Consider the following 25,182-nt stretch of genomic DNA (forward strand, 5'->3'; position numbering starts at 1 on the left):
TGCAGCACAGAATTACAAATAAAAACACAAAAAGCAAAGACCTTATCATTTACTAAATAAATTTGTCATGGCACTCCGGCTCAGCTCACAGTATTTAAGTACTGTAGGAAATTTGATACTGTATTGGATCTAAATATTTATTCGTATGATCATGAGGTAATCCTCTTTGCTTAAAAGATTATTTGATTATTTCGCAATTTATTAATTTCTTACATTAAATGAGTAAGTACGTACAGTAAGTTTTAAATTTCAAATATCAACAATAATAATTAAATATTATACAAGTATACATTTTTATATTACTGTTCTAACTTTATATATCATTCATCATCTTCTTCGGAATTTTCTTCTTCAGCTTCTTCAAGCCATTTGACAAAAGGTGCAATCTAAAAATAGAAGTTGTTAATAAAAATAAAAAGTCTTATAATGCTAATATTAATAGTGTTGAATCGAAATATACCACATCATGTATTTTCGAATAAATTTCTGGTTTTCCCACTCCTCCCTTAGAACGTTCATCATAATACCATTCTAAAATTGCGTCTTCTTCTATTACATCTATTTCGTACAATGTTCGAAGTGACGGTGCAAATATTTTGCTATTTATATCCGTCTTTGCACAATATTTCTATAAAAGATATTAAATAGATATGAATCAGTTAAGGCTTATATGATAAATGAATAAGGAAAAAAGACTATTTACTTGTAATGTAAATAAAGCATCAGTTTGATCATCCTTAGAATGGACTAATTTTCCAATGAGCGGTCCCCAGCGAGTCAATACCTGATTGTTATAATATTAATATATTATAATAATAATAAAATGACATTAGCTAGAATAATTCTACCTACGTCTTTAGTGCTAGCCAATAATTTATCAGTATTAATTTGATTCAATATTGATGGTATTACTACAATTCGAGTATCACGAAATGAAGTATTTGAAGCCATACGCAAAGTATTCAGTTCTAAAGATGCTATTTCTATAGTATGACCTTCCGAAAATGCACGTTCGACCGTTTGTGCAACTTCCTTCGAGAAAATTTCTAAATTAGATGGTTCGTCAGAATCACTTTCCTCATCGGAAGATCCTTCACTTATTACAGATGCTGTCGACTCGTCGTCAGTAAATGATAAGTTGGACAAATCATATGCTAAAATATTTGACATAATGTTAATTTGAATTTACTAATATCGTAAGGGGATGAACTAATTGATACTTTACCGAGAGTTGTAACTTTTATATTTTTTGCTTCATCATCATCTTCTACATCGGACGTTTCATCGTTCCATATATGACCTTTTCCATTTTCTCCAATTAATTTAATATCATAAGCTGAAATTCAACAATATATTAATAATTATTTATAACAAATCCAATTTAAACTTTACTTACAATCATCTTTCTGATTATCCTTCACTAATTTTATATTTTGAGCGTGTAAAAGTTGGTTTATCTCTTTATCTTCTTTATCTTTCGTATCATAATCATCATAATCTAAATTTTGTTTATGCCTGGTCAATTTGGTGTACGAAGGCAGAGTAATCTTAGGTCCAATAATTACATTGTAAGAGAGTAAACATCCCTTGTTGACAATTACATTTTCTTCTAATACAACGTTATTCGCTAAAATCGACCGCGATATTGAGCAATTTGCGTTTATGGTTACATTATCCCAGATGTATGCTCCATCTATTTTAACATTCGGACCTAATAAGGAAAAATATCAAATGATTACTTAAATTCTCGCAAAAAAAAGATAGAATAAAGTATTAAATTACCTATATTAACTCTTCGTCCAATTACAGAGTTAGTTATCTTTACATTTTCTGCAATTTCAGTACCGGAACCAATTATAACCTTTTCGCCTAAAACGCAAGATCTAAAGCAAATAGTTATCAATTCGAATAGGGGATGTGTGATTCATTTAATATTGATATTAACCTTGAAAGCGATACATTTTGTTCTTTATAAATTTGTCCACGCATATATTCATAGCTATCTCCCTCTTGTAAATTACTATCAGGAACAATAGGATAGGTCCAGCGGGATAAAACATCTTTACTAGATTTTTTTTTTTAAGGAAAATTTTTTTTTTTTTAATAAAAAATTCAAGTTCTCACAAATCATATGATTATATTTGTTTATTACCTAATAGCATCGTATGTTTGTAAATCACGAACTCTTGCAGCATATGCGTCCTTTACGATATGACAATATATTGTCTTACCCAAAAGATCTGATGTCAAAATACCGTAAACGAAATCCTTCCGGATATCTTGATAATCAAAATTTTCGGTAAATAATGCTAGGACCTATAATGAATAAATAAACACTCGATAATTATCCTTATCTCCTTGGAAAGTTTAAAGCAAATTACAATGACTAACTGTTCTTACCTCGATGGAACAAATATCAATTTGACAATCGACAAAATCATTACGTATTTGAACGTTAGAATGTTTTTCGAATACCTCCATATCCATAATCATATTCCTTTTGTGTGGGTATAATTCCGCAGATTCATAATGAACACATTCTTGGGTTTTCCCATCAAGAACAAAAATTGACGATTCTCCTAAGGATCTTTATAAAATAATATATCAAATTAAAATAAAATATTTGACTCACAATAAAGTAGACTCACCTAGTTCTATGAAAAGGACTGGCTTCTTTCACAACCTAATTCAAAGTCAGTCATAGGAAATACGACAATTAGTTTAATTCAGTCTAAAATATCTCTTACTATATTTCGGAAACATTAATTACCATTGTCATGATTAGATTTTTGTCAATATTTTTTCGAGTTCTTCATAATAAAACATGTTTAACATTTAATTCAATGTAAGTAAAAAATATTACCAAGGCCAAATATATCTAACATTGCAGAAAATCTATTTATCCCACCTATGTGCATCTAAAATTTTGTCTAAATGAATGTTTGATACAACATCACCGCTAATAAGAATAAAATCTGAACTAATCAACTGTTTTGCGTCTAATTCTCTTAAAACATCTCCAATTGAACGTGCTTCGGGCGTAACAATGGGAATTATTTTAAATGGTGAATGTGATCGATTCCATTTTGATGTGCTAAGATAAAAAGAATGATTAAATCAACGTAAAATTCGGCCACATCTTATAAACGTTATCTATAATAATATGTATATTCACCTTATATAATTCTTAATTTTTTCTGAATGTGCTCTACAAAGAATATAAACCTCTTGTACACCGGCAACAGCAAGACATTCTAATGTATATTCAATTAAAGGTGTGTTGCAAAGAGGTAATAAACACTACAGATATAATAATTCGTTAACCAAATAACTAACCGCAAATAAAAATTCTAAAAAAATAATAATAAACACCATACTCGCGGCATATCAAGAGTTATCGGACGAAAGCGCTCGTTAAAGCTGTCGGCTAGAACTACAGCTTGTAAAGCTGTTTCAGCTTCAATATTTTTCCCCGTACTTTTGGTAGTTGGCGCCATTCTAAATATAAAATCTCACTGACTCTATATTATTAATCAAAGTGAAGAATTAATTCCATTTATCTTTCTTATTTCAGTGCCAAAATAACATCAAAAATAGTTATGATAAAAAAAAAAAAATTGATAATGCGCCACGGACGTACTATGAAGATCGGAAGATCAGATCTATTTTTGTACAGTTACAATATACGAATTCGTATGTTCAAAAAAAATTTTTAATTTACTCGGGCAATTTTGGAGATATAAAATTGAGGATACAAATGAAAGATTTATGAACAATACACAAGAATGAATTATATCTATCAATAATTTTATCTATTAGTCTTTATGCTTAAACAAGAAGAAAATTTAGTAACTTTTTGTGTGCACCACGCTTGGCCCGTGATCATTGTAATCAACTTTGTTAATAAACCCTTTAGGATCAGGAAATGAAAGCTTAAATGCAAATAAAATATTATGTAAATTAGAGCAATTTAATAAGTCGAATGATAGAATAAAGAGTTAACAAGATACCTTGGCTGTTATAGAGGCGCCCAAAAACCCAGCCAAATCATTTCTATCTTTAAGATTTGTAAAATATTCTGGAATTTTTAAGAATTTTGCTTCTTTTACCTGATATTCTCCACTATTATCAGAAAATGTAAGATATGGTGCTAAGTCGGTTTTAATACGTTCTTTTAAACCTTTTATTTAAAAGATAATAATGATTTTAATACAGTGAAAAAGATTTAAAAATAACCCTTTGCTAACCTTTCATGATGGATGATCCCCCGGTAAGCACAACATTCTCCCATAGTAAGTTACGCTTGTCTGGTTCACAGCTAGATATGGTCAAGTAAATCGCTTCTGTTAATGACAAAACTCCTTCCTTGTTAACCAACATTGGGTCAAAGATAGGCTCTGTAACACGAAAACGTTCCGGACCAACTGTGAACTAATAACCATTAAAAAAGGTTAATTTCTCATGATTCACTCGCAAAAGATTTCTTGCGCCCAGAAATGTTGAAATGTTTAACGAACTTTTCTCCCTTGATATTCAACTTCCATCCTCGCAGGTTTATCTTCCAAGTTGTTAGCATCTAACAAAACTTCGCAAATATCTGCTGATTCTTTAAGTGCTCTTGCAATATCTATATCAGGTGTATCTCCATATTCTTCAATAAATTGAGAGTCTGATAAAAGTAACGAATGAAAATATTCATCAAAATCTTGGCCGCCAATCGGAATAGTTTGTATTGCATGATGTTGAATTGAACATTCTAATATTGGAGTTATTTCTAAATTGAAAATCAAATGTTAATAAAAGCAATTAACAAAAGATCACAATGAATTATCGTACCTGTTTTCCCATAACCGATGTCAACAACCAAACCATTAAGGCTGCCACATCCGTACAGTGCCATTAATGCTTGATTAGCTATGTAAAGTCCAGGAGAATTAAATGTTTCAAAAAATATTCGTGCAATTTGTTCATATTGCACTTTAGTCCAAGTACTTGGAACTGTAACAATTACCGGGCATTCATTACGCGATCTCTTGATATTAAATTCCTTTAAAAGAATATGTCGCCTGTTCATAAATGAGTCATGTAAGCATTATGACAAAACCGCTAAAAAAAATCGTTATAATAATCTAAACGTACCATAATGCTTCTAATTCATCCAAATTTTCCATATTTCCACGTTTTATCGGAAAAGAAGTCACGATATTGCCTTTATATTGTTCCTTGAATTCTTTTAATTGCAAACCACAAATATATCTTGGTTCTTTAGAATTCTTGGTTGATGTCGCTTTTTCTGGCGAATTTGATGTTGATTGCTCAGGATTCTCCGTACCTCCCTGTAACATCTCGGAATCATGCTTTTCAACTTCCGTTTCGGGTATTTTTCCGACTTCAGTTTGAAGAAGCTACAAACGATTCAGTTTATGCTAAGTTGTTGGCCATAACCGAAGTTCATTCGATTCTTTACAAATTTGCTAATAAATTTACAGCAAATAGCTGACTATACTAGCACACTATAAACAGGAAGCGAATCTTAAGAAAGTATGACTCGATCAAATAAAATCCGCGTTATAAAACGCGTGTAAAACACCAATAGACTTGCCGAGTAGCCAAAAAATAAAAAATCTCAAAAAAAAGCACTTACCACGGAAGGAAGCTGGTTCGTATCAGCTACGCCTATTCCTGCCTTTATTTTCCAAGAGCCATTTTCAATAACTACGTAAGATTCTTCCTTCAAAGAGAAATGCATTTTGATAAGATATATAAGATATAACACTTTGATCTGTGTACTTGTATTATAGGATGAAAAATGATTGGTTCAGATATCTGACAAAAATAAACTTGTAGATAATCATAAAGTTGCTTTATAATTAACAATGAGCAATAACAATCAAAGAATTCAAAATCGAGAGGTGAATGACTTATGTTTCTTTTTCTTTTTATTTATCAATCATAAATTAATTCATGGTATTATTTTGTTTTAAATTTAAGTTTTTGAAAGCGGCGACATGGCAAATTGTAAACGATATTTGTAACGAAGAAGGTATGATATATTCTACTTCACTTCTCGGATAATATTTATATATATCGTAATTAATTGGGTTCTTAGCCGACGAGTTGAACGTAATTCCTACTCAACAATTTATCGCGTCATTGACCGAATTGGTTTACAAGCAAGCTGGTAATATCTATCCCTCTCATTTATATTTCAATAATTTTTACTGAAATTCTTTATTCTCGCTTATTTAGAAAAACTCGCCACGAACTTGGAAAATTTTGCAAAGTACTATAATTTATTATGAATATGATCTTTTATTTATTAAATTATTTATTATTTATATCGTTAAATAGTCATGCGAATCGATCCACGATATCAATAAACGATGTAAAGGTAACTAAAAAATTTTATTGGCCTTTTTTTCTTCACATTTAATTCATATTCTATTTAAAACGATAAAGCTTTGCAGTCGACGTAATGATGAATTGGTGAGCGTTTTTCTATCCTTTATTTATAATAAATTTTAAAATATGATTAACATGTTGTCACTAATATAGAATACGCATATTAATGAATTTGCCAATTCCATTATTGAACAACGTGTTACAAGATCTTCAGTAAGAAAACCACTTAATCAACAAGATTCACTAAATGATAATGAGAACAACGATTAAATGTTACAATATCTCTTATACAAGTAATAATATTTCTTTAAAGAAGTAATTGATAAATGTCTCTAAAAATTCTAGGATTGCACGAAATAGAAAGTAACTCATTTATACAATGTAATCGATTGTATTTACATATTAAATACCTTAATATGCATATATTAGTTATTATCATCTAAGACATAAGTAGATGACTATTTTTTCGTTTCCGTATTTTCTTGACTAGTTACTGCTGTTCCCTCTTTTAGATGAGATATTAAAGTATCTCGTCTTCTCTTTAAAATTTGATCTTCATTAAGAATATTTTGTTGCTCCCACAAAACACATTCACGTTCGTTTACAGGAGACAATACAACTTCAGATGTGGAAGTGTGCATTGGAGATGATAGTTTATGTGAATTTTCAGTAATATCTGAGAGCGAATGTGAAACATGGATACTTGACTTTGGTGATGTAGAAGGATGATGAGAAATTTCAAGAGGAGAAATATTTCTCCTTCCATTCCGTTGAGTTTTGGTTATGTCATTTATTGTAGAAGGTCGAGACGAAAACATCAACCCTTCTTCATCGTCATGTGCAATCCTTTCATTTTCAACTTTCGAATCTGGTGCTTTTTCTAAACTTTGAGATAACCATCTTGCAATAACTCTTACAGCGCCTGAACTCTCTGGCAATAATGCCAACATTTGTAAAAACGCGTGACTAATGCCTTGAAGGATTTTTACTTCTACCCAATCATCAGTATCATCAGACTTGTCTACGCTACTCATTCTTAAATTTTCTCCAAACTTAGCACTGTTCTGTTTTTTCCTCATCTTGGCTTCTCTTATACGTCCCGCAAATACAACAGTATCATCTACCAAAGGATCTTTTTCTCCACACATAAGATAAACTTTTGGAAATTGTGCCAACAATTCATCAGGTCCAACAATAGGAGATAGCAAATAATCCGAGGTGAAATCAGGACAATTATTAGGACCAAGATAAAGAATGGCCATTGCCCGCATCTAACAACGAAAAAAAAAGTTAAATATACAATAACAAATTAACTTTACAACCCAAACGAACAGCTTTACCAGGTCAGGATTAAGAATCCTGTCATTAAAATAACTCATACGACTCGTCATTGCCAATCGTGTTCCTATTATAGGACGAGAATTTCTTTCATTGAGATGTCGAGTCATATCACGACCATCAATATATTTAACTCTTTCTTCAATTGTCTTTTCGTCTTCTCTCGATCCAGAAAAACCTCTACTCCATCTTCTCTTTTTTTTAATATCTGGTACTACAGCCAAAGGACTTTTATGTCGTAAATGATCTTTAGATTCTAATAATCCATGAATGGAAGGAGTAGATTCTGCTCTTATAACAGAAAGTTGAGACGGTGACATCCAACATGTAATGTCAAAATTCAAACAAGGATAAATAAGAATTAAAGCATTAGGATGCGGAAGGGGCGTTGGAGATTCAAGTATTTTGAACATTACCGATGTTACAATATTTCCGCCACTTTATTTTGTTTGTAATAAGAATAATTAATAAATTAAAAAATAACTACTTATAAACGGGATATCATAATACTTACGCAGAATCTCCGACCATTACAATTTTAATTTGTTTCCTTTTGCTGCCATCTTTATTTGTCCATCCAGACATACCTATAGCTTCACCGTTACTTTCCATAATACTTTGATAAACATCAAAACATTCCTCCAAAGCATAAGGGTATGGAAACTCTGGTGCTTTCGCATAGTCTATACTCAAAATAGGGACATGAGTCTTTTTTGCCCAATGACATAAATAATCCTCATGGCAAGGAGGGGGCATCGTAATAAAACCACCTCCTGGAAAATCGAGTATAAGTTTATCACTATTTTCGAATGACTCTTGTGTACCATCATAGTAAATATAACCTACAACTGGTTGTGAACCATGAGGATTATTTTTTGGACGAGGAATAAGAATTTTTTTTTGGCATATAGTCAAACGTGGACTCAATAACTTGATCGCAGCACGTAATATCGGATTAAGTGTCTTTTCCCAAGAAACTCGTAGACACTCGACAGTTATTGTAGCGCGTATTCTTCGAGCCTGAAATAGAATGTTTAAATAAAGTATCCAAAAAAATGAAGATAGCCATTAACGACTTCTTACCTTTTCGTCTGCCTGATCAGCAAAAATCAAATAGTATATAGAAAAAACTATGGACATTATATCCCTGAGAAATTTAGGACGAATCGACATTGCAGTCCAAAATCCGGCATCAAGTGCGGTTAAAATCCATGTTGCACGATAAAAATTACGACTGTACTATTATATTATAAAAGTTTTTTAGCATTTAAAGACAAAAAATATAGAATTAATTTACAGTACATACAAGTCGGGAAAGTGGTTCAGGTGCTTTTGTAAACGTTAAAAAAATTGTTAGCAATATATTAAAAAAAATAAATACGAATGGAAGACATTAATAACTTACCACCAAGTCCTATCATGCGGTCAGCATTCTTTAGCATATATAAGACTGTCAAAGTACCAGCAATTAATTGAAAAGGAGTAAACCGACCTAAATATATGAAGCTTGTTAATACTAAGGATATCGACATAACAAGAGCAATTAAAAAAAGACTTACAGAGTTTCTCATTCAAATTTCGACAAAATTTAGGACCTCTGCTATCTGCTTTGTGTAGGTACAAAAACCTGAAAAAGAGAAATTACAAGTAAGATAAATGTCAAGTTAAGAGAATATCAAGTTTGAACCATTACCAGACAAAGGATACTAAAAATACTTGAAAACGTTTCCAAGAGGGAGAAGGCCTTCCTAAAAGGTGATCAATCATATTCTTTAAATTCTCTTCTCAATAGCGTTCAAGAGTAAGTTCGGTGATAGCCATATGATTTCGATCATCTAAATCATGTTAAATAATGAAGTAATTACCTAATTTTTTGAGTGGATCATACAAATGATGTGATGTTTGTTTCCAGAAATATCCACCATAAAGATAAATAAAGAACTTCGTACAACATATAAGTTTGTTGACAAATATACTAGTTTTTTAAATTGAATCTTGCAATCCGCGCAACGAATTTTAATTTTTTTAATGGATTTCTTACTAAGAGATTATATATAACGATAATTTAATATTTCACTTAAAAGATTTTCATATTTTCAAAATGCCCCGAACTTTACACGCCGAGACAGTTCTAGGACAGTCTCTCTTCCAAAAAATAAGTAACTGTCGCGTACTAATGGTTGGAGCCGGTGGCATCGGCTGCGAGTTATTAAAAAATTTGGCAATGTCTGGTTTTCGTCAGATCGAACTGGTTTGTCTTTATTGCTTACCGTTTAATTTGTACACGTGTAATATTAATCTGAAAAAAACATAATATATGGCAGGTTGATCTGGATACAATAGACCTTTCAAATTTAAATCGGCAATTTTTATTTCAAAAGCAGCATATTATGAAGTCTAAGGCAGAAGTATGTCATTAAAATTTTATTTTATTTTCTAGAATTTTCGCGTTTTAACAATTCTTTTGTTAAAAATTAGGTCGCGCGTGAATCCGCGTTAAAATTTAACCCTAATATAAATATTATTGCGCACCATGCTAATATCAAAAGCCCTCGTTTTAACGTTGAATGGTTTAAAAGTTTCGATATTGTAATGAACGCGTTAGACAATCTTGGTACTAATGTTATTTATTAATACTTATAATATTTTTCAATATATTAAATTAAATTTAAATTTATTCAGATGCTAGACGTCATGTAAATATGATGTGTTTAGTTGCCAATGTACCATTAATTGAATCTGGTACGGAAGGATATTTGGGTCAAGTTACTGCCATTAAAAAGGTTTGTAATTATCAAAATTTTACTTATTATTATTATTAATTGACGCGTTAATTTCAGTTTATTATTAATTTTAGGATGAAACCGAATGTTATGATTGTCAACCTAAACCAGTAAGAAGAACATACCCAGTATGTACAATTCGAAGCACTCCCAGCCAACCTATTCATTGTATCGTGTGGGCTAAAAGCTATCTTTTTAGGTTTGTCCGCTCTATGAAAATATTCTATTTATATTACGTCATTTTAACAAATTTTTTAGTCAGTTATTTGGATTACCTGAAGATGATGATGATGAACGGTTAGAAGCAGAAATGACTCAAGAAAACGGTAAATTTTATTCTTTACAACGAGTTTCATTTATATATTTCTAATCATTATAATCTTTTGTATTCTCTTCAGTAAAAGAAATAGAAAATCTTAAGAAAGAAACGCAAGCGTTAAAGCAAATTAGAGAAGCAATGGGAACGGCTGATTATCCTCAGAAGGTTTTTAAAAAGGTTTTTACAGATGATATAAATCGTTTGCTCAGTATGGAAGATATGTGGCAAAACAGAAAATCTCCTGTGGCATTAAAATATGAAGAAATAGAAAAACTAGTTACAGAAGGTAACTCACAGTTAAATAACACGGAAGAATCTAATACATTAAAAGACCAACGTGTATGGAGTTTAGCGGAAAACTTCGTTGTATTCTTAGACAGGTTTGTTAAATATGCTATATATATTTTTGACTTATTATTATTTATTTTTATATTTGTTTATATTTAGTGTTCGACGACTGAGCGAAAAATTGATGAAAGAACAAGCAAATAACCCAAATGCTTCTCTTTCATTTGATAAGGATGACCCTGATTCTTTGGATTTTGTAACAGCAACATCCAATCTACGGTCAATTATCTTTGATATTGAACCAAAATCACAATTTAAAGTTAAAGGTAAGAAATAGATCTTATTTTACACAGATTCATGCCGAAATGTTACATGTTAAATACTCTTTTTTTTTCCCTAAACTTTAGAAATGGCTGGTAATATCATTCCAGCTATTGCAACAACCAATGCAATAATTGCAGGAATGATTGTGATGCAATCATTTAAAATACTTAATGAAAAACTGAATGAGTGTAAAACTGTACATATTAAAGTATTTTGATTATAATATTTTTTATTGAGTATTTTAAAAATAAAGTTTTATCGTATTTTAGATATTTTTTGACGGTTCAAGACGACCACAAATCTTTCTTTCTGAATCATTAAATCCACCAAATCCAGAATGTCGCGTTTGCAACAATACACATATTATTTTGAAAGTAAACACCAAAAAGGCAACTTTACGTGATTTTCTCGATAAAGTTATTCACGGACGAAATGATGATATGGATATTGGTGAAGTTATAGTAGAAGAGGGAGGAAGGTCTGAGATTACTTTCAATGTGATGGTTATAATTTTGTACTATTGTTTTGTTAAATCTAATTTTTTTATTAACAGGATTATATATGATGTTGAGTATGATGACAATCTTGATGCTACTTTTGAGCAACTTCAAATTACTGATGGTAAATTAGTTTCGGTAAAGCCGGATGATGATATTGACGAACAAAATTCGTCCATTTTTGCTATTTCTCATAGGTATTACATTTTTTTTCCCTGAATTTCCTTGTAATTTAATTTGATATATCTAATACTTATTCTAAATTAATAGAGATTTTGAAACGCCTAATACATGGTTTCAAGTTGATGGTGAACCTTTTGCTACTAGAAACAAGATTTCTGTCACAAAATCTAATTCATTTTCTAAACAAAAAAGGAAGCTGGAAGAATCCGAAGTTGATACTTTTGAAGGATTATCCCGTAAACGTCCTGCAATGAACGAGGAGATTTTAGTGGAAGACGATGATATTATAGTTACAGATAGTGGAACTCAAAAACTTATTGTCATTGATTAGTTTGTCATCTTTCATCTAATAAAGCAATGTTAAGAAAAGTGTCTATAATTTAAATTATTACAAAACCTTAAATGTTTATTAAATTATATATATAAAACGTATTTACAACATCAAATTTAATCTATAAAAGTAAAAATATATTCAAGAAATATTTGTAAATAAATATTGATATAATACAAAAAGAAAGAAAATTCTAATTCTAAATGACAAAAAAATGTTGAATCTTAATTTTATCAAATTTCCTTATTTAATATTTTCATCATAATGTTTCATTCATAATTGCTACGAAAATCATATACATTTTATACATTTTACACTTAAGCAATTCAAAGGTAACGTTTAATGTGCACCACATCTATAGTAAAAACTTTATAAAGCCATAAAAGGGAGATATTATATCATAGTATAATGACGTGAAAATTTCATCGTCACAAATAAAATCTATATATATCTTAAACGAATTTCACTTAATTTATTATTGTGCGGACTGTGGAATTACAGCGGCACCATCATAATCTTTTTGATGTTTGGAAGGATTTGAAAGCTCACTAATATATGATGCCTTTCGTTTTTTGTCAGGTTGCTTTTCCAGATCTATAGAGTCATACCCCCCTCCAGGGCCCGTAGGACCTAAATCACTAGGCCCTCGATTGCTTCTTTCAAGCAAGAGAGATTTAAGGAGATTTTTCTATTTAAATCATAATTAATATACTGCTGCTTATTGAAAAATAGTGACAACATAGATTTAACACTAACCTCAATCTCTAGCTTTCTAACTTGCTCTTCAAGTAATTCACGTCGATGACGTAATTTACGCTCATTAATAACCTCATTTTCAAGCTGACGCACACGATCTTCAAGGTAATCATTACGTTCTTTTAATTGTATTTCTAAAGTTCTTCTATTTACCATATCAATATCAGATTCTATTTTAATTTGATCTTCAATTCTCTGCTGAGAATCTTGAGAATATTGAATATAACGTGCAGATGAAGTCTTAACAGATTCAACAGGAAAAACTATTTGCCCATGTGAAATTCGATTCGAATTATTAACGGGATTATGTATAGATTGTTGTTGATTTGAAGAAGTTTTTTGCATCTGAATTTTTTGCTGCCATTGTTTAATTTGTTCTTGTGATTGCCTCTGAGATTCTGAGTGTATTATTGGTGATTTATTCACTTGTCTTTGATTTGAATCCACACCATTTTTATCAATTTGTTGCTTTTGCTGTGGCGGTGGAAGTGGCTGTTGTTGTTGAGGCTGAGATTGTAATTGTTGCGGCTGCTCTTCAGTTTGTTGTTGTCCATTTGCTGACGGTTGGTATAGTTTTTTCTGTGGTCCACCACAGAAACTTTCTGCGCGTAAATGTCTGTTCAGGGCATCTAATCTCGCAAAACTTCTCTTACAATGTGGACATTGATAGGGCTTTTCACCCGTATGTAATTTTGCGTGTCTTTTCAAATCGTGGTGTCGACGGAAAAAGTGCTGACATACTTCGCATTGAAAAGGTTTTTCTTGGGAATGAGTTAATGCATGTGATTTTAGATTATGTTGCCGACTAAATGTTTGATTACATTCTGTACAAACGTATGGCTTTGACTTTGCTGGACTAGGACTTTGAGGCTGCCCAGAAGTAGTCAATTTTCCCTGAGGATTTACAGAAAACGAATTGAATAAACCCGTAGGTGAGCTACCCTTTTGTGTTGGTAAAGGAGTAGGAGGAGAAGTTAAATTACTAGAATCGGAGCTATAATTAGCTGGTGATAAAATCGGGGAACCGGATATTGCTCTCTGAGAATTAGGCGTTAACATATTTATATCTTGTGAAGAAAAATTGTTATTTTGAGGAGTCGATTCGCCAGGAGACGAAGTGTGTATCTCTGGAACCTGAGAGGAGTTTGCACCGATACTAGATAAGTTAGAAACTTTGTTTGGAGAAGAATCTTGTTTAGAAATAAGAGAAATAAGATGCTCTGTATTTTGAGTTTGCGGTTCGGCAGGTTGAATACGAAATGAATTTATAGAGGAGTTCGAGGGGGAAGTTGTCGAAGAATCTGTGTATAAAGGCAAGTCTTCTTTCGTTGAATCATTTTTAGGTTCAGAGTTATGATTTGTTTCAATTCCAACATCCATTTTTTTTGCGTTGAAGAAATTGCTGTGGCTTGAAATGTGGGTTGAGTGGGAGGCGTGAGAGGCAAAAGGAAAATGCCAGGGGTATTTATTAGACGATTATGAATTTGTGATCTTCAATCAATGATTGATGAAAAAGGAATAGCGCTTGTGGATGGTGTACTGGTGAAACTGGTGAACAAAACCAATAAGGCAAGACGTTTCCCGGTGGCGTTCGTCTTGTGTACAAAACTTATAAACTATAAATATATTATAAAATAAAGGCCTAAAATACCTAATATAGAATGGAAAGAAAAAAAAACGCCCGTAATATCCCATCTATTTATGGTATATTTTCTATACTTGAACATTGTAATGAAAATGTAATGTTCTATAAAATACTTCGAATATTTTGCTACAAAGAATACTATTTTCAAGACTTTTTTTTTCGGAAGAATTTCTAAATAATTATGTTGGTAAAATTTTTTATTTTTAAAAAATTCAGGTTAATAAACAAGGATATTACGCTTGAGGGCTTATTTCTTTGAACGGTGCCACGGCGCTGTGCAGTCTAGCCATCCATGTATTAACTAACACACAGCCACCAATTGCTTTTACGGGTGTTAAAAACAGCATCATCTGGACCGTAAGATCGAGTGATCGGAAAAAAAACACGGTGTGGCAGTGTAGTATTATTATCGGGAACAGTTCTTTGTTTTTTTTTTGTTTAAAGGTGCAAAGATGCGAGATTTAAATTATATTCAAGCGGCTGGCTGTGAGAATCAAAGCCGAGCCCATTTCGATTGTTATTCTGAAAATAATTATTATTTCAATGGAAGAAATTCAAACAGCAAAAATTACTTTTCCGGGAAATATCCATAAAAAGCTTTGCTAATGAGCCGCACTAAAGAATACTCTGTATGCATTCATTGGTTGTAGTAAATGTAACACTACCGTATTTTGAGGCTTGCTTCTCGGGTATATAATCATTTGGTAACTTACATAATAACTCGCCCACAATGCCTGGCTCGATAGGGCTGGAGCAAATCTATACTTGCGAAAAAACTGTTATTTTTCAACCCGAGGGGTTTTATTAAAAAAATTTGCCTTCCTATAAAGGCAATTTCAAGATCTCGATTAATTTTTTAATCGCTTATATAAATCAAATAATTAGGGTGGCTAAGGGCATAATCGTCAGTTAATTTACATCATTAAATTCGGAAACGGAAAGTATATATCGGGTAAGATCAATCTAATGCCGAAATTTTAATTCGTCGTTCTCTAAGTTTGATAGAGTTATAAAATATTCTTTATGGTTCTTCTGAGTGTCTTACCGATCAAGATTCCGAGCAGAAAGAGTCTCTTGAATTTTGATAACAAAAAATTTATAAACTTAATTTATGAATTTCTTCCGTGGAAAGAAAAAAATGAATGTAAATTAGTAGAACATTTAAATCACATGCAAAAAAATTGTTAACCTCTAACCTACTTTACCTAATTTTACTAAAAAATATAAGCAAGTGGCGTAATAAGATGACACAAATTTTATGTCATAATGATGTATTTTTACCTGTTATATTCCTGACTGCATTAGCACTTTTACCGTTAAAAATTATGCGCAAGTTCCTTAATTACTAAATCTGGAACTTAGGAACTGCCAAATCCAAAATTTTTCCGTTTTTTGATCTGCTTTGACTCTGATTAGATTTCTTCACGTGAAACTAAATTACGCGCGTCGCAAAACATGCAAGAACTTACAACAAATCCACAAGGAGGGCTCGCGAATATCAAGACGGGTGAACCTATAGTTTATAACAAGGAGACGATAGCTGACTTGTATCTTTTTATAAAAGTGACGCGTCAAATTTAAATCTATAAACTCGATAGCATAGACACCTTAACTCTCTTTATTGCGTTAAAGTATGGAAGAGAAAGGGATTCAAATGGAAAAACAACATAAGAGAAATGATGTAGCGAAAAAATTCTTTGAACGAGGAAATAAAGGGAAAGTAGAATATGTCCTTAATTCAAATATATCAACATATGATAGTTCTCAAAATATCAAACAATGTAAAATAGTTTTAATAGCGGATAAACAGGTTGAGAGCTATCGATATATGTACCAAACGCGAATACTTGAAGGTATAATATTGAATAATTATCTATAAAATCAATTTTTATTCATTGACTTCTTATTTAATTCTGTAGAATTAGATGTTAGATTTTCTAGTTTATCAACAATTATAAAAAATCATGAAGTTTTTGATGCATTCCACATCAATCAAGTAAGAAACGTGACTAAAACCTTCGGCTGAAAGTTTTGAACAGCTATTGATTTTGGATGAACTATTTCTAAAATATTTTTTAGAATATAATTGGCAGAATCTGTTGTGATTCAGAGGGAAAGCTTAATGATGAATCTGTCTTGCTAGAAATCCCAGAAAAACGAAATCGGTTGAAATTATCGCTCAATAAAATTGAATCATATGCCTTATTTTCTGGACAGGTATTTCTCTTATTTCTCTGCAAATCGCATTTTATATGAATTAACTTTTTTTCTTCTTTTAAAAAAATTATAATTAGATAGTGGGTGTTAAAGGTACTATGAAAAACGAAGAAAATTATTTAGAAATAAATAATATATTTGAGGTAATATATATCATTTTTTAAATTTTATTCGAATTTTATAAACTTTAGATAACTTTATTATTATCTTTATTATCTTACAAATATAGGTACCCTTATTGCCTATGTATAAAAGTCCATTCGGCGAATTAGTTGAATTAAATGTAAAACCATTAAATATAGTGGTTGCAGCCGGACCATTTACTTTTGATGTTGGATTTGGATATGAACCTTTCAATGAGTTACTTATTAAGATGGAACAAGAAAAACCTGATCTCCTAATCTTGGTAATTTTTTTTAAAAAAAATAAAGTGATTTGTAATAACTTTTATGCTTTTTATTAATTATTTACTTAGTTAGGACCGTTTGTGAGCGAAGATCATCCTCTTTTAATAGAAAAGAATACACCTAAAACCCCCGGTGAACTTTTTAAAGAACATGTTACTGATAAATTGAGTAAATTTATAAAGGCTTCGCCTGGTGTATCAATTGTCATGGTTCCAAGCACCAAGGATCTATTTCACTGTTCATTTGTTTTTCCACAGCCTCCATTTCCCAAATCAGGATTACCAAAGGTATTATTTATCAATTATTTACTAAGTAGAAATACATTATTAATTAAATGATAAATTCTTTAGGATGTCATCTGTACATCTAACCCTGCTCAATTCCGAGTAAATGAGATAACGTTTGTTATTGATAATGTTGATATCTTATTTCATCTTGCCTCAAATGAAATTGAAAGGTATATTAAAATTGTATTTAAAACTTGAAAATACGCATAAATTAATTTGTTAAATTTATAGAAATGCGGCACCTGCTTTAGATCGAATGGGAAGGTTATCACGTCACATATTGATACAAAGACAGTATGTATCTTCAATTTAGTAAATATGTAAAACAATTTCTTTAAAGAGATTCTATTTTTTTAGTCTTTATCCATTATTTCCTACATCACCTGAAGTAAATCTCGAATACAAGAAATCTAGTTTTCTTGAATTACAAAATTTGCCCGATATACTGATTCTTCCCTCAAAACTTAAATATTTTGCGAAGGTAATTACTTTTAAATATTGCGCACTTTCGGATTGAATACTTACAATAATTTTTTTTTTTAATAGATTGTTGAAAATGTTATTTGTATTAATCCCGGTTATCTATCAAAAGGCGAATCTGGCGGAACGTATGCAAAAATAACTATACATCCTTTACAACAGACACTTATGGAAGGTGCATTTATAGAAAATTTAGTTTCTAAAAGGGCCAGAGTTGAGATAGTTAGAGTTTAGTAATGTACTTATCTATTCCAAATAATAATAAGTTTAATAGATTTTAAACATTAAATTGTTATATTGTGTATATCATGAGATACAGAGTATTGAGTATACAGTATAGAAAGTAAATAGCATAATTAAGTTATCCTCCTCCATACATAAACCCACAAATCTAGTGAACTAAACCAATTATTCATGATATACAGATAAAGGAACAAAAACGATCTATTTTCTTGCTATCTCATATCAAAATATACATGTATATAACTCTTACAATAATAATAATTACCTTAAATATTAAAAAACATAATTTTTTTTTTTCGTTACATTATTCTATTCAAAGTTAATTTCTATAAGTTTACTTATCATCCATATTTTTCATGATAACTGATAATGCCAAATCATGTCTGTAATATAATCATCTCTTGTCAAAGGATTATCATCTCCCCCAAAAGCCTGTATTTCCCACAATGTATAAGGATGTCTTTTGCGATTTGGACGACCTTCTATTTCATTGTAATTCTGACGAGCATATTTTTCTCCTACTTCACTTTTTGGGAATTTTGGTGCGGGAGGTAAACTCTTGAAAATTTCACTTATAGTCGGACGATTAAAAAACATTATCTTAGCTCGTTCTTTAGCTTTTTTAATAGCATCTGCACAGGATAATATTGGGGTAGTGTCCAAATTGTACTTAACTTTCTTTCTTTTTTGTGACAATGGTAAAATAGATCTCGACAATGCCACGCCAACTTGGAAATCATCGTCATCATCATCGATTTCCTTTTTACGTTTATCAGATTTTTCAACGGTCGATCTAGCCTTAAAGACTATTGAACTCTGGAAATCATCATCATCATGATCAAGTATGGAAACGTTATACGAACGTGAAACGACAAAAGATAATTTCGGATTCTCCTTAGATATTGAGTCCGTTTTTGATAGTTTATCATTAGAAATTGGATTAAAATAATTCGTTAACTTCTTTTCTTTATGACCTATATGTGGTGAAGTTTTTCCTGGTCTTGGAATTATGCTTGAAGACAGGTAACTAGGAGGATCTCTTCCATATTTTCTTTTTAATTCTTGTAGAAATTCTAACATTTTATTTGGTGTATATTTATGTTTTCTACCACACGTCTTGAAATGATTAAGTTTTCCTTTCTCGGTCTTGGCTTTGAAAGTTATATTACAACATGGACATACCATAGCAATGGCAAATAAAGAATGTTGTTCTTTGTTTTCACTCTGTTTCGCGTCGAATTTCTTAACGGAAATAGAGTTTGTTTCAATCTCAATTTTATTGTCGAGGCATGCATTAATATGTAATTCACGAGTGTTAAGTGAACAATAACTAAGATTCTTTCCACACACTATACAAAACTCTGTAGTAGTTTTGTCTTGCTTATTTATATTGTTAGTGGTCGCAGTACTCCTTTGAACAATCATTTTTTCATTAGTTGAGTTGGTAATGATGGTAGTATCAGCTGTCGGTATCATCGCGTTAGTCTTTTTATTGGTCATATTTTCTTTTCCTTTAGGATGTACCGCTGAACATTCTTTTTCAGGAAGTTTACGCTTTAAAAGTTCTTTGATTCTCTGTTTTCTTTCCATATTTAGATAAATTTTAGATAAATGGTTTATTGGCATGCAAAAGTGAATTAAATAATTAATAAAAGAAAAAGAAAACGCGCTATCTGATCTGATATTCTTTCATATCACCCTTATACAATCACATCAACATGTGACGGTAATTTCAGCCAATTTTGTAATGAATGTTATGTAATTCCTAATTCATAATAAACTTAATTTTCTAATATTTTATATAATAGAAGAAAGTTGAATATTAAATGCAGTATCATCACATACTTTTTAAAGAAGAATCTCTATTTTTTTATTTATTTTAAAGGTATTTTGAGTATAAGTTCTATAGATTTATTTACATTTTTTATTAGAGACTCTATTTTTTTATTTGTTTTTTCGGTTATTCTCATATTTTGAGTCCCTTTGAGGTTATTTAAATAATCTTCAACGGTAAATGCCGCATTTCTTTTTGGTGTAATAAAAATAGAGGATACCGGATTGTATGGAGAATATCGTATTGTAGGTGATATTGTTTTTAAATTTTCTTTCTAAATAATAGAGAAATTGGTATGTAAATCAATTCTTTACAGAGAATAAAAAGAATAATTTTTTTTTTTACCTTATTCTCTTTTGTTTCGATATTTTCCGCTAGTTCGTTTAATTGTTCATCGAACTTCTCTTCGTTATTTAGTTTTCCTTTAGTTTTTTCATTTGTTATAATATCACCCATTTTATAAATTTCCTCAATTGATTTGACATTATTTACTTGACCATCAATTATGTCTCCCTCATCTGTAATAGTTTCGTCTATAATATTAAGTTCTTCCATATGTGTAATAATATTTTGTTCGTATATATTAAATTCTTCCATATCTGTAATGACATTTCGTTCACTTTTGTCAATTATGCAAAGTTCCTCCATATCTGTAATCATATTTCGTTCATTCTCATCCATGATCGTACTATTTGATTCTTTATTTACAATAATATCAAGTTTCTCTTCATTTTCTATAATGTTATTACGTTCCCCCTCATTTGTAATAATGTTATTTAGTTCCTCCTCATTTGTTATAATGTCATTCCGTCCCTTCTCATTTGTTATAATGTCATTTCGTCCCTCCTCATCAATAACATTACTTTGTTCTTCCCTATTTATAAAGACATTTTCTCGTTCATCTTCTTCCACGCGCGTTAAAACATAATTTAGTAGATCTTGGCTCATAAGATGTTCCTCATTTTCGCTAATATTACTTAATTTTTCATTGATTCCTTCCTCAACTGAAAAATTCATCGATTTTTCCTTAATTTCTTCTCGTGTTCTTCTAAGTTTATCAACAGACTCGTCCCCTTTCGTTTGATCATTATTTATTAGTCCGATAATCTCTTCCTCGTTGGTTTGAGCATTATTTACTTGTTCAACAATTCTTGTTCCTTCTTCGTCTGTGCTGTTATTGTCAACCTTTTTTATTTGCTCATCAATCTCCTCACTTTTTTCGATAAATTCTGCACGTTCCTCAATTCCATTTATACTAATAATGTTTGGTAATTCGTCAATTCTTTTTTCGTTTATATCAGTAATATTGTGTGGTTCGTCTATATTCTCCTCAGTTATATTAATATTTTTTGATGGTTCGTCATTTACATTCTCATCTATACTAGTAAGTGATTCGTTCACATCCATATTAATTATCCTTAGTAGCTCGTCCATATTCGTACCAGCTATCATTGGAATTACTTCTTCATTTATATTAATAATATTTAATGATTCGTCAATTTCATTCTCATCCATACTAATAATATTTAATGGCTCGTCCATATTCGTATTAATTAACATTGGTTCGTCAAAAATTATTTCTTCATTTATATTCTCATCTACACTAGTAATAATTAGTGGGTCATCCACATTCATACTAATTATCATTAGTGATTCGTCAATTACTTCTTCATTTATACTAATAATATTTGATGATTCGTTGATTCTCTCATTACTGATACTAATATTATTTGGTGATTCGTTGATTTTCTCCTCATTTACACTAATTATCATTGGTGGTTTGTCGATTATTTCTTCATTTATACTAATAATATTTGATGATTCGTTGATTCTCTCGTTACTGATACTAATATTATTTAGTGATTCGTTAATTTTCTCCTCGTCAATTACTTCTTCATTTATACTAATAATATTTGATGATTCGTTGATTCTCTCATTACTTACACCAATATTATTTGGTGATTCGTTAATTTTCTCCTCATTTACACTAATTATATTTGATGGTTCGTTTAGTGATTCGTTAATTTTCTCATCTATTTCAAACCTCACATTTAATTTTTTATTTTTTTTAGTACGAGAAGTAAGATCAACGACCTCTACATCATTTTTATTATCGACATCTGCATCCTTTTTATTTCCACGAGATTTTTTCGATTTTGAAGGGGTTTTAGCAAAAAATATACAGGTATCGCCTCCTCTTTTACGATGTTCCTCCCTTTTAATTTATTAATTAAGTGAATAAAAAGTAATAAAAAAGACGCTATAAATAAATGAAAAAGATTCTTACACAGGATCATCGTCAGGTTCCCAACAATCTAGTTCGATCCCACAATACATACAAAATACATTATCTTCTGAAGTATAAGTTGGGGCAAAATAAAATCCAGCTTTCGCCATCTAACATTTTAAGAAACGCGTTAGAAATAATAAAAATAATAATAATAATAAATAAATAAATAAATAAATAAATAAATAAATAAATAAACTAAAATAAATTTAGATACCTTTTTGCTCGTTATAGCCCAGCCTTTCTTACCGTCATGCGGCCACCAGTTTTTAAATGTTTTAAACCTGATATCACACATATTTTTGGAATTTGGCCATTGAGCCTCATTATCCCAATTAAAAGGTATGTTATTATCGAGTTCTTTTTTAATATGTTGACAAATAGCCCAAACACAATCAGGAGAATTAGTGAAGTGTTCTTCACATGGAACATCATCTGGACGCCAACAATCCATTGATTTGTGACATAAGTAACATGTCACATTATCTGGGGATTTTTTTGACGGATTAAAATAAAATCCCGCAAGCGATAACTTTTTTTTTTTAAAAAAAAAAAAAAAAAATGTTAACTTCAATTATTTTTGTATCAAAACGAATGCAAAATAAATTAATAATAGTAATAATGATAATACATACAGTTTCAGGAGTTGGCTTATATCCATCGGACGATTTGTATGGCCATTTCATTTTTTTACTCGTAAAAGATTTCAAACGGTTATCATACAAATACATACTCATATTTGGAAACTTTAAGAAAAGCGTGTAAAAATATTTGAAGATAAAAGAGAATATTATTGAAATATTACTAGAATATTTAAAAGTCAAGAAACTTTTGTTTATTCAGAAAGAGTTCAGAAAGAGAATGTTTTCGACGCGAAAAAGGTCAACTGATCCTTATAAATAAAATTATTTCACGTGATTAAATTTATTACGTCACGAGTATGTTCTGAAATTTCAACTTTTTATTATTATTTACTCATATCTTACAAAGAAAAAAAAAAAGAAAATTTTTTTTTACCGTAATAATATATAAAAAAAACTAACTATATAAATTATATAAAGAAACTAAAAATTTTGAAAGAAAAGAAATATATTTACATAATTTCTTTCATTTTTTACTTTACAAAAAAAAAAAAAATATATATATATTTTTATATATTTTCTACTTTAGTGTTTTTTTTTCTTTTTTTTTTTTAAATACTTGACTTTAATATAACCGAAAAAACGGAATGAGCCGAATTAATAATTATTTTTGAATTTTTCGTATCAATAATTTTTGTTTCATAAATAATTTCTTTTTGATCTTCTTTATGATCAATTTCTTGATCATCATGAGATTTCATACTTGTAATATTATTATCATCATTATTATTATAATTATCATTATTAATGTTTTTGTTATCATCACCATCATCAATTTGTGATTGTGTATTTGTAACATGAAAGTTTACCATAAAATCAACCCTAACTTCATAATTATTTGGATTTGCTATAGCTAAACATTGAATTTCATTGGTAATAAGTTTATGTTGTTTAGTATTCTTTGAACAAAATTTCACAGGTTCAAGACAATGCATTAAAGGTTCAACAAAAACTTGTTCAATTTGAGGATTATTTTCAAGATCTTCCATTTGTGCTTTTGAAAGAACGTAGGATAAAATTCCTCCTAAAGGTGGTTTGGTTATGGTCGGTATTGGCATTTTTGAAGCGTTACCTAATATTGTACGTGTAAATACTTTTTTTGATTTTTCAATTACCGAAACATCATACGCTAAAAAATGATTATGATGATGATGATGATGTTAATTACGTGTAATAATACGTGTGCGTATATGCTATTAATAGCAGAGAATTTACTTACACATATTATTCGTTTTTTCTTTAGCACACATGTATATGGTCCATCCGGCAGGCATAGAAGATGAACCAACGTATAAATGAGACTATAATAAAAAGATTTCGTTAAAGAATATATTAACCACCAGTAAGTAAGTATATTCCACCAGTATATTCTACCAGTATATTTATTTACCTTTGACATTTCTTCCGTATTTTCATAAAATGAAATATGTGGAGCTCCATACCAAAACTAAATTAACGGGTTGAAATCATTAATTATTAATTACTTATTGAGACAAAATTAAGAGTAACAACAATATTTACCTGAAATGTAATCAATAATACCACACACAAAGCGAAATAATAATCACAAGTTCTATCACTGAGCAAAATCATTATTGTTTTTATTTATTCAAATAATTTTTATGGGTCTCCTTGGAGCGGTCCTAAAAAAAATAAAAATTTAAATTATTTGATACTTTTGATGATTTGATTTTATATATATATATATATATCCTTACCTTTTATTGTCGTTAAAAAAAAAATTAATAATAATAATTTATAATGGTCGTAAAAAAATTGTCATAAAAATTATTTAAAAAAAAAACACTTGAATTAAAGGGTCTTTATCTTTATTATATATGTCAAATTGGTAACATAGATGTAGTGAATCTTTACACGAAATACAAAGATTATCACTTATTGTAACCAAAAATAAACAGT

General features: G+C 30.1%; 9 protein-coding genes across 12 annotated transcripts; 3 read left to right on the forward strand and 6 right to left on the reverse strand.

Moving 5' to 3' along the window:
• Positions 1-139: 139 nt before the first annotated feature.
• On the reverse strand, positions 140-3,497 carry OCT59_024894 (uncharacterized protein; the record flags this gene model as incomplete). The annotated part of the gene is made up of 15 exons (XM_066134774.1): positions 140-386; positions 461-628; positions 704-784; positions 853-1,154; positions 1,226-1,336; positions 1,397-1,711; positions 1,783-1,883; positions 1,946-2,065; positions 2,153-2,316; positions 2,401-2,587; positions 2,649-2,683; positions 2,771-2,810; positions 2,909-3,094; positions 3,176-3,300; positions 3,378-3,497. 15 exons carry the CDS (start codon positions 3,495-3,497, stop codon positions 321-323), a joined length of 2,121 nt encoding a protein of 706 aa, XP_065991735.1. The 3' UTR covers positions 140-320.
• A 188-nt stretch (positions 3,498-3,685) lies between these two features.
• Positions 3,686-5,752, reverse strand: OCT59_024895 (uncharacterized protein; the record flags this gene model as incomplete). Of its 2 annotated transcripts, XM_025315355.2 has the most annotated exons (7): positions 3,686-3,932; positions 4,011-4,180; positions 4,248-4,431; positions 4,518-4,774; positions 4,837-5,066; positions 5,140-5,405; positions 5,645-5,749. In XM_025315355.2, the coding sequence occupies 7 exons, from the start codon at positions 5,747-5,749 to the stop codon at positions 3,846-3,848; spliced, it is 1,299 nt and encodes a 432-aa protein (XP_025182992.1). In that variant the 3' UTR covers positions 3,686-3,845. The 2 variants fall into 2 exon arrangements, with proteins under 2 accessions (XP_025182992.1, XP_065991736.1); XM_066134784.1 differs by having other exon boundaries at positions 3,686-4,180; positions 5,645-5,752.
• Positions 5,753-5,828: 76 nt separating this feature from the next.
• On the forward strand, positions 5,829-6,845 carry OCT59_024896 (uncharacterized protein). 2 transcript variants are annotated; one of them, XM_025315354.2, is made up of 7 exons: positions 5,829-5,912; positions 5,992-6,043; positions 6,110-6,181; positions 6,250-6,283; positions 6,352-6,391; positions 6,460-6,486; positions 6,556-6,845. In XM_025315354.2, exons 1-7 carry the CDS (start codon positions 5,877-5,879, stop codon positions 6,670-6,672), a joined length of 378 nt encoding a protein of 125 aa, XP_025182991.2. In that variant the 5' UTR covers positions 5,829-5,876; the 3' UTR covers positions 6,673-6,845. The 2 variants fall into 2 exon arrangements, with proteins under 2 accessions (XP_025182991.2, XP_065991737.1); XM_066134793.1 differs by having other exon boundaries at positions 6,609-6,845.
• OCT59_024897 (uncharacterized protein) lies at positions 6,671-9,507 on the reverse strand (the record flags this gene model as incomplete). Its single annotated transcript, XM_025325071.2, has 8 exons — positions 6,671-7,673; positions 7,743-8,178; positions 8,255-8,760; positions 8,824-8,979; positions 9,047-9,069; positions 9,146-9,232; positions 9,300-9,367; positions 9,434-9,507. The coding sequence occupies 8 exons, from the start codon at positions 9,505-9,507 to the stop codon at positions 6,861-6,863; spliced, it is 2,163 nt and encodes a 720-aa protein (XP_025182990.1). The 3' UTR covers positions 6,671-6,860.
• Positions 9,508-9,841: 334 nt separating this feature from the next.
• On the forward strand, positions 9,842-12,508 carry OCT59_024898 (uncharacterized protein; the record flags this gene model as incomplete). The annotated part of the gene is made up of 12 exons (XM_025334270.2): positions 9,842-9,991; positions 10,065-10,148; positions 10,219-10,354; positions 10,423-10,523; positions 10,598-10,722; positions 10,782-10,849; positions 10,922-11,222; positions 11,290-11,456; positions 11,538-11,650; positions 11,724-11,932; positions 12,008-12,148; positions 12,222-12,508. The coding sequence occupies 12 exons, from the start codon at positions 9,842-9,844 to the stop codon at positions 12,463-12,465; spliced, it is 1,839 nt and encodes a 612-aa protein (XP_025182989.1). The 3' UTR covers positions 12,466-12,508.
• Positions 12,509-16,260: 3,752 nt separating this feature from the next.
• OCT59_024899 (uncharacterized protein) lies at positions 16,261-18,560 on the forward strand. Of its 2 annotated transcripts, XM_066134831.1 has the most exons (11): positions 16,318-16,413; positions 16,499-16,719; positions 16,786-16,862; positions 16,946-17,083; positions 17,161-17,226; positions 17,313-17,489; positions 17,559-17,777; positions 17,841-17,947; positions 18,009-18,071; positions 18,135-18,258; positions 18,324-18,560. In XM_066134831.1, the coding sequence occupies exons 1-11, from the start codon at positions 16,322-16,324 to the stop codon at positions 18,489-18,491; spliced, it is 1,452 nt and encodes a 483-aa protein (XP_065991738.1). In that variant the 5' UTR covers positions 16,318-16,321; the 3' UTR covers positions 18,492-18,560. The 2 variants fall into 2 exon arrangements, with proteins under 2 accessions (XP_025182987.1, XP_065991738.1); XM_025310376.2 differs by having other exon boundaries at positions 16,261-16,719.
• OCT59_024900 (uncharacterized protein) lies at positions 18,527-20,175 on the reverse strand. The gene has a single exon (XM_025330195.2). The coding sequence runs from the start codon at positions 20,124-20,126 to the stop codon at positions 18,855-18,857; it is 1,272 nt and encodes a 423-aa protein (XP_025182986.1). The 5' UTR covers positions 20,127-20,175; the 3' UTR covers positions 18,527-18,854.
• Positions 20,176-20,354: 179 nt separating this feature from the next.
• On the reverse strand, positions 20,355-23,307 carry OCT59_024901 (uncharacterized protein; the record flags this gene model as incomplete). The annotated part of the gene is made up of 5 exons (XM_025315352.2): positions 20,355-20,608; positions 20,680-22,549; positions 22,622-22,731; positions 22,839-23,153; positions 23,257-23,307. The coding sequence occupies 5 exons, from the start codon at positions 23,305-23,307 to the stop codon at positions 20,375-20,377; spliced, it is 2,580 nt and encodes an 859-aa protein (XP_025182984.2). The 3' UTR covers positions 20,355-20,374.
• A 247-nt stretch (positions 23,308-23,554) lies between these two features.
• OCT59_024902 (uncharacterized protein) lies at positions 23,555-25,055 on the reverse strand. The gene is made up of 5 exons (XM_025315351.2): positions 24,981-25,055; positions 24,784-24,905; positions 24,653-24,709; positions 24,482-24,563; positions 23,555-24,391 (listed from the first exon to the last, which is right to left on the reverse strand). Exons 2-5 carry the CDS (start codon positions 24,853-24,855, stop codon positions 23,814-23,816), a joined length of 789 nt encoding a protein of 262 aa, XP_025182983.1. The 5' UTR covers positions 24,856-24,905; positions 24,981-25,055; the 3' UTR covers positions 23,555-23,813.
• Positions 25,056-25,182: the final 127 nt, after the last annotated feature.

The sequence above is a fragment of the Rhizophagus irregularis genome, chromosome 5 (genome assembly GCF_026210795.1).
Source record: "Rhizophagus irregularis chromosome 5, complete sequence".
NCBI classification, from domain to species: domain Eukaryota; kingdom Fungi; phylum Glomeromycota; class Glomeromycetes; order Glomerales; family Glomeraceae; genus Rhizophagus; species Rhizophagus irregularis.

What these genes read in the sequence shown, in the direction of transcription:
- OCT59_024902 (XM_025315351.2), bottom strand. Translation starts at nt 24,855, where the DNA reads ATGATTTTGCTCAGTGATAGAACTTGTGATTATTATTTCGCTTTGTGT. An exon ending in TATTATTGATTACATTTCAG is followed by an intron (nt 24,710 to 24,783) that starts GTAAATATTGTT and finishes CCGTTAATTTAG; the next exon opens with TTTTGGTATGGAGCTCCACA. An exon ending in ATACGGAAGAAATGTCAAAG is followed by an intron (nt 24,564 to 24,652) that starts GTAAATAAATAT and finishes TTTTTATTATAG; the next exon opens with TCTCATTTATACGTTGGTTC.
- OCT59_024899 (XM_066134831.1), top strand. Translation starts at nt 16,322, where the DNA reads ATGCAAGAACTTACAACAAATCCACAAGGAGGGCTCGCGAATATCAAG. An exon ending in CCAAACGCGAATACTTGAAG is followed by an intron (nt 16,720 to 16,785) that starts GTATAATATTGA and finishes TTAATTCTGTAG; the next exon opens with AATTAGATGTTAGATTTTCT. An exon ending in CCAAATCAGGATTACCAAAG is followed by an intron (nt 17,778 to 17,840) that starts GTATTATTTATC and finishes TAAATTCTTTAG; the next exon opens with GATGTCATCTGTACATCTAA.
- OCT59_024900 (XM_025330195.2), bottom strand. Translation starts at nt 20,126, where the DNA reads ATGCCAATAAACCATTTATCTAAAATTTATCTAAATATGGAAAGAAAA.
- OCT59_024896 (XM_025315354.2), top strand. Translation starts at nt 5,877, where the DNA reads ATGAGCAATAACAATCAAAGAATTCAAAATCGAGAG. An exon ending in CGATATTTGTAACGAAGAAG is followed by an intron (nt 6,044 to 6,109) that starts GTATGATATATT and finishes TTGGGTTCTTAG; the next exon opens with CCGACGAGTTGAACGTAATT. An exon ending in ATTGGTTTACAAGCAAGCTG is followed by an intron (nt 6,182 to 6,249) that starts GTAATATCTATC and finishes TCGCTTATTTAG; the next exon opens with AAAAACTCGCCACGAACTTG.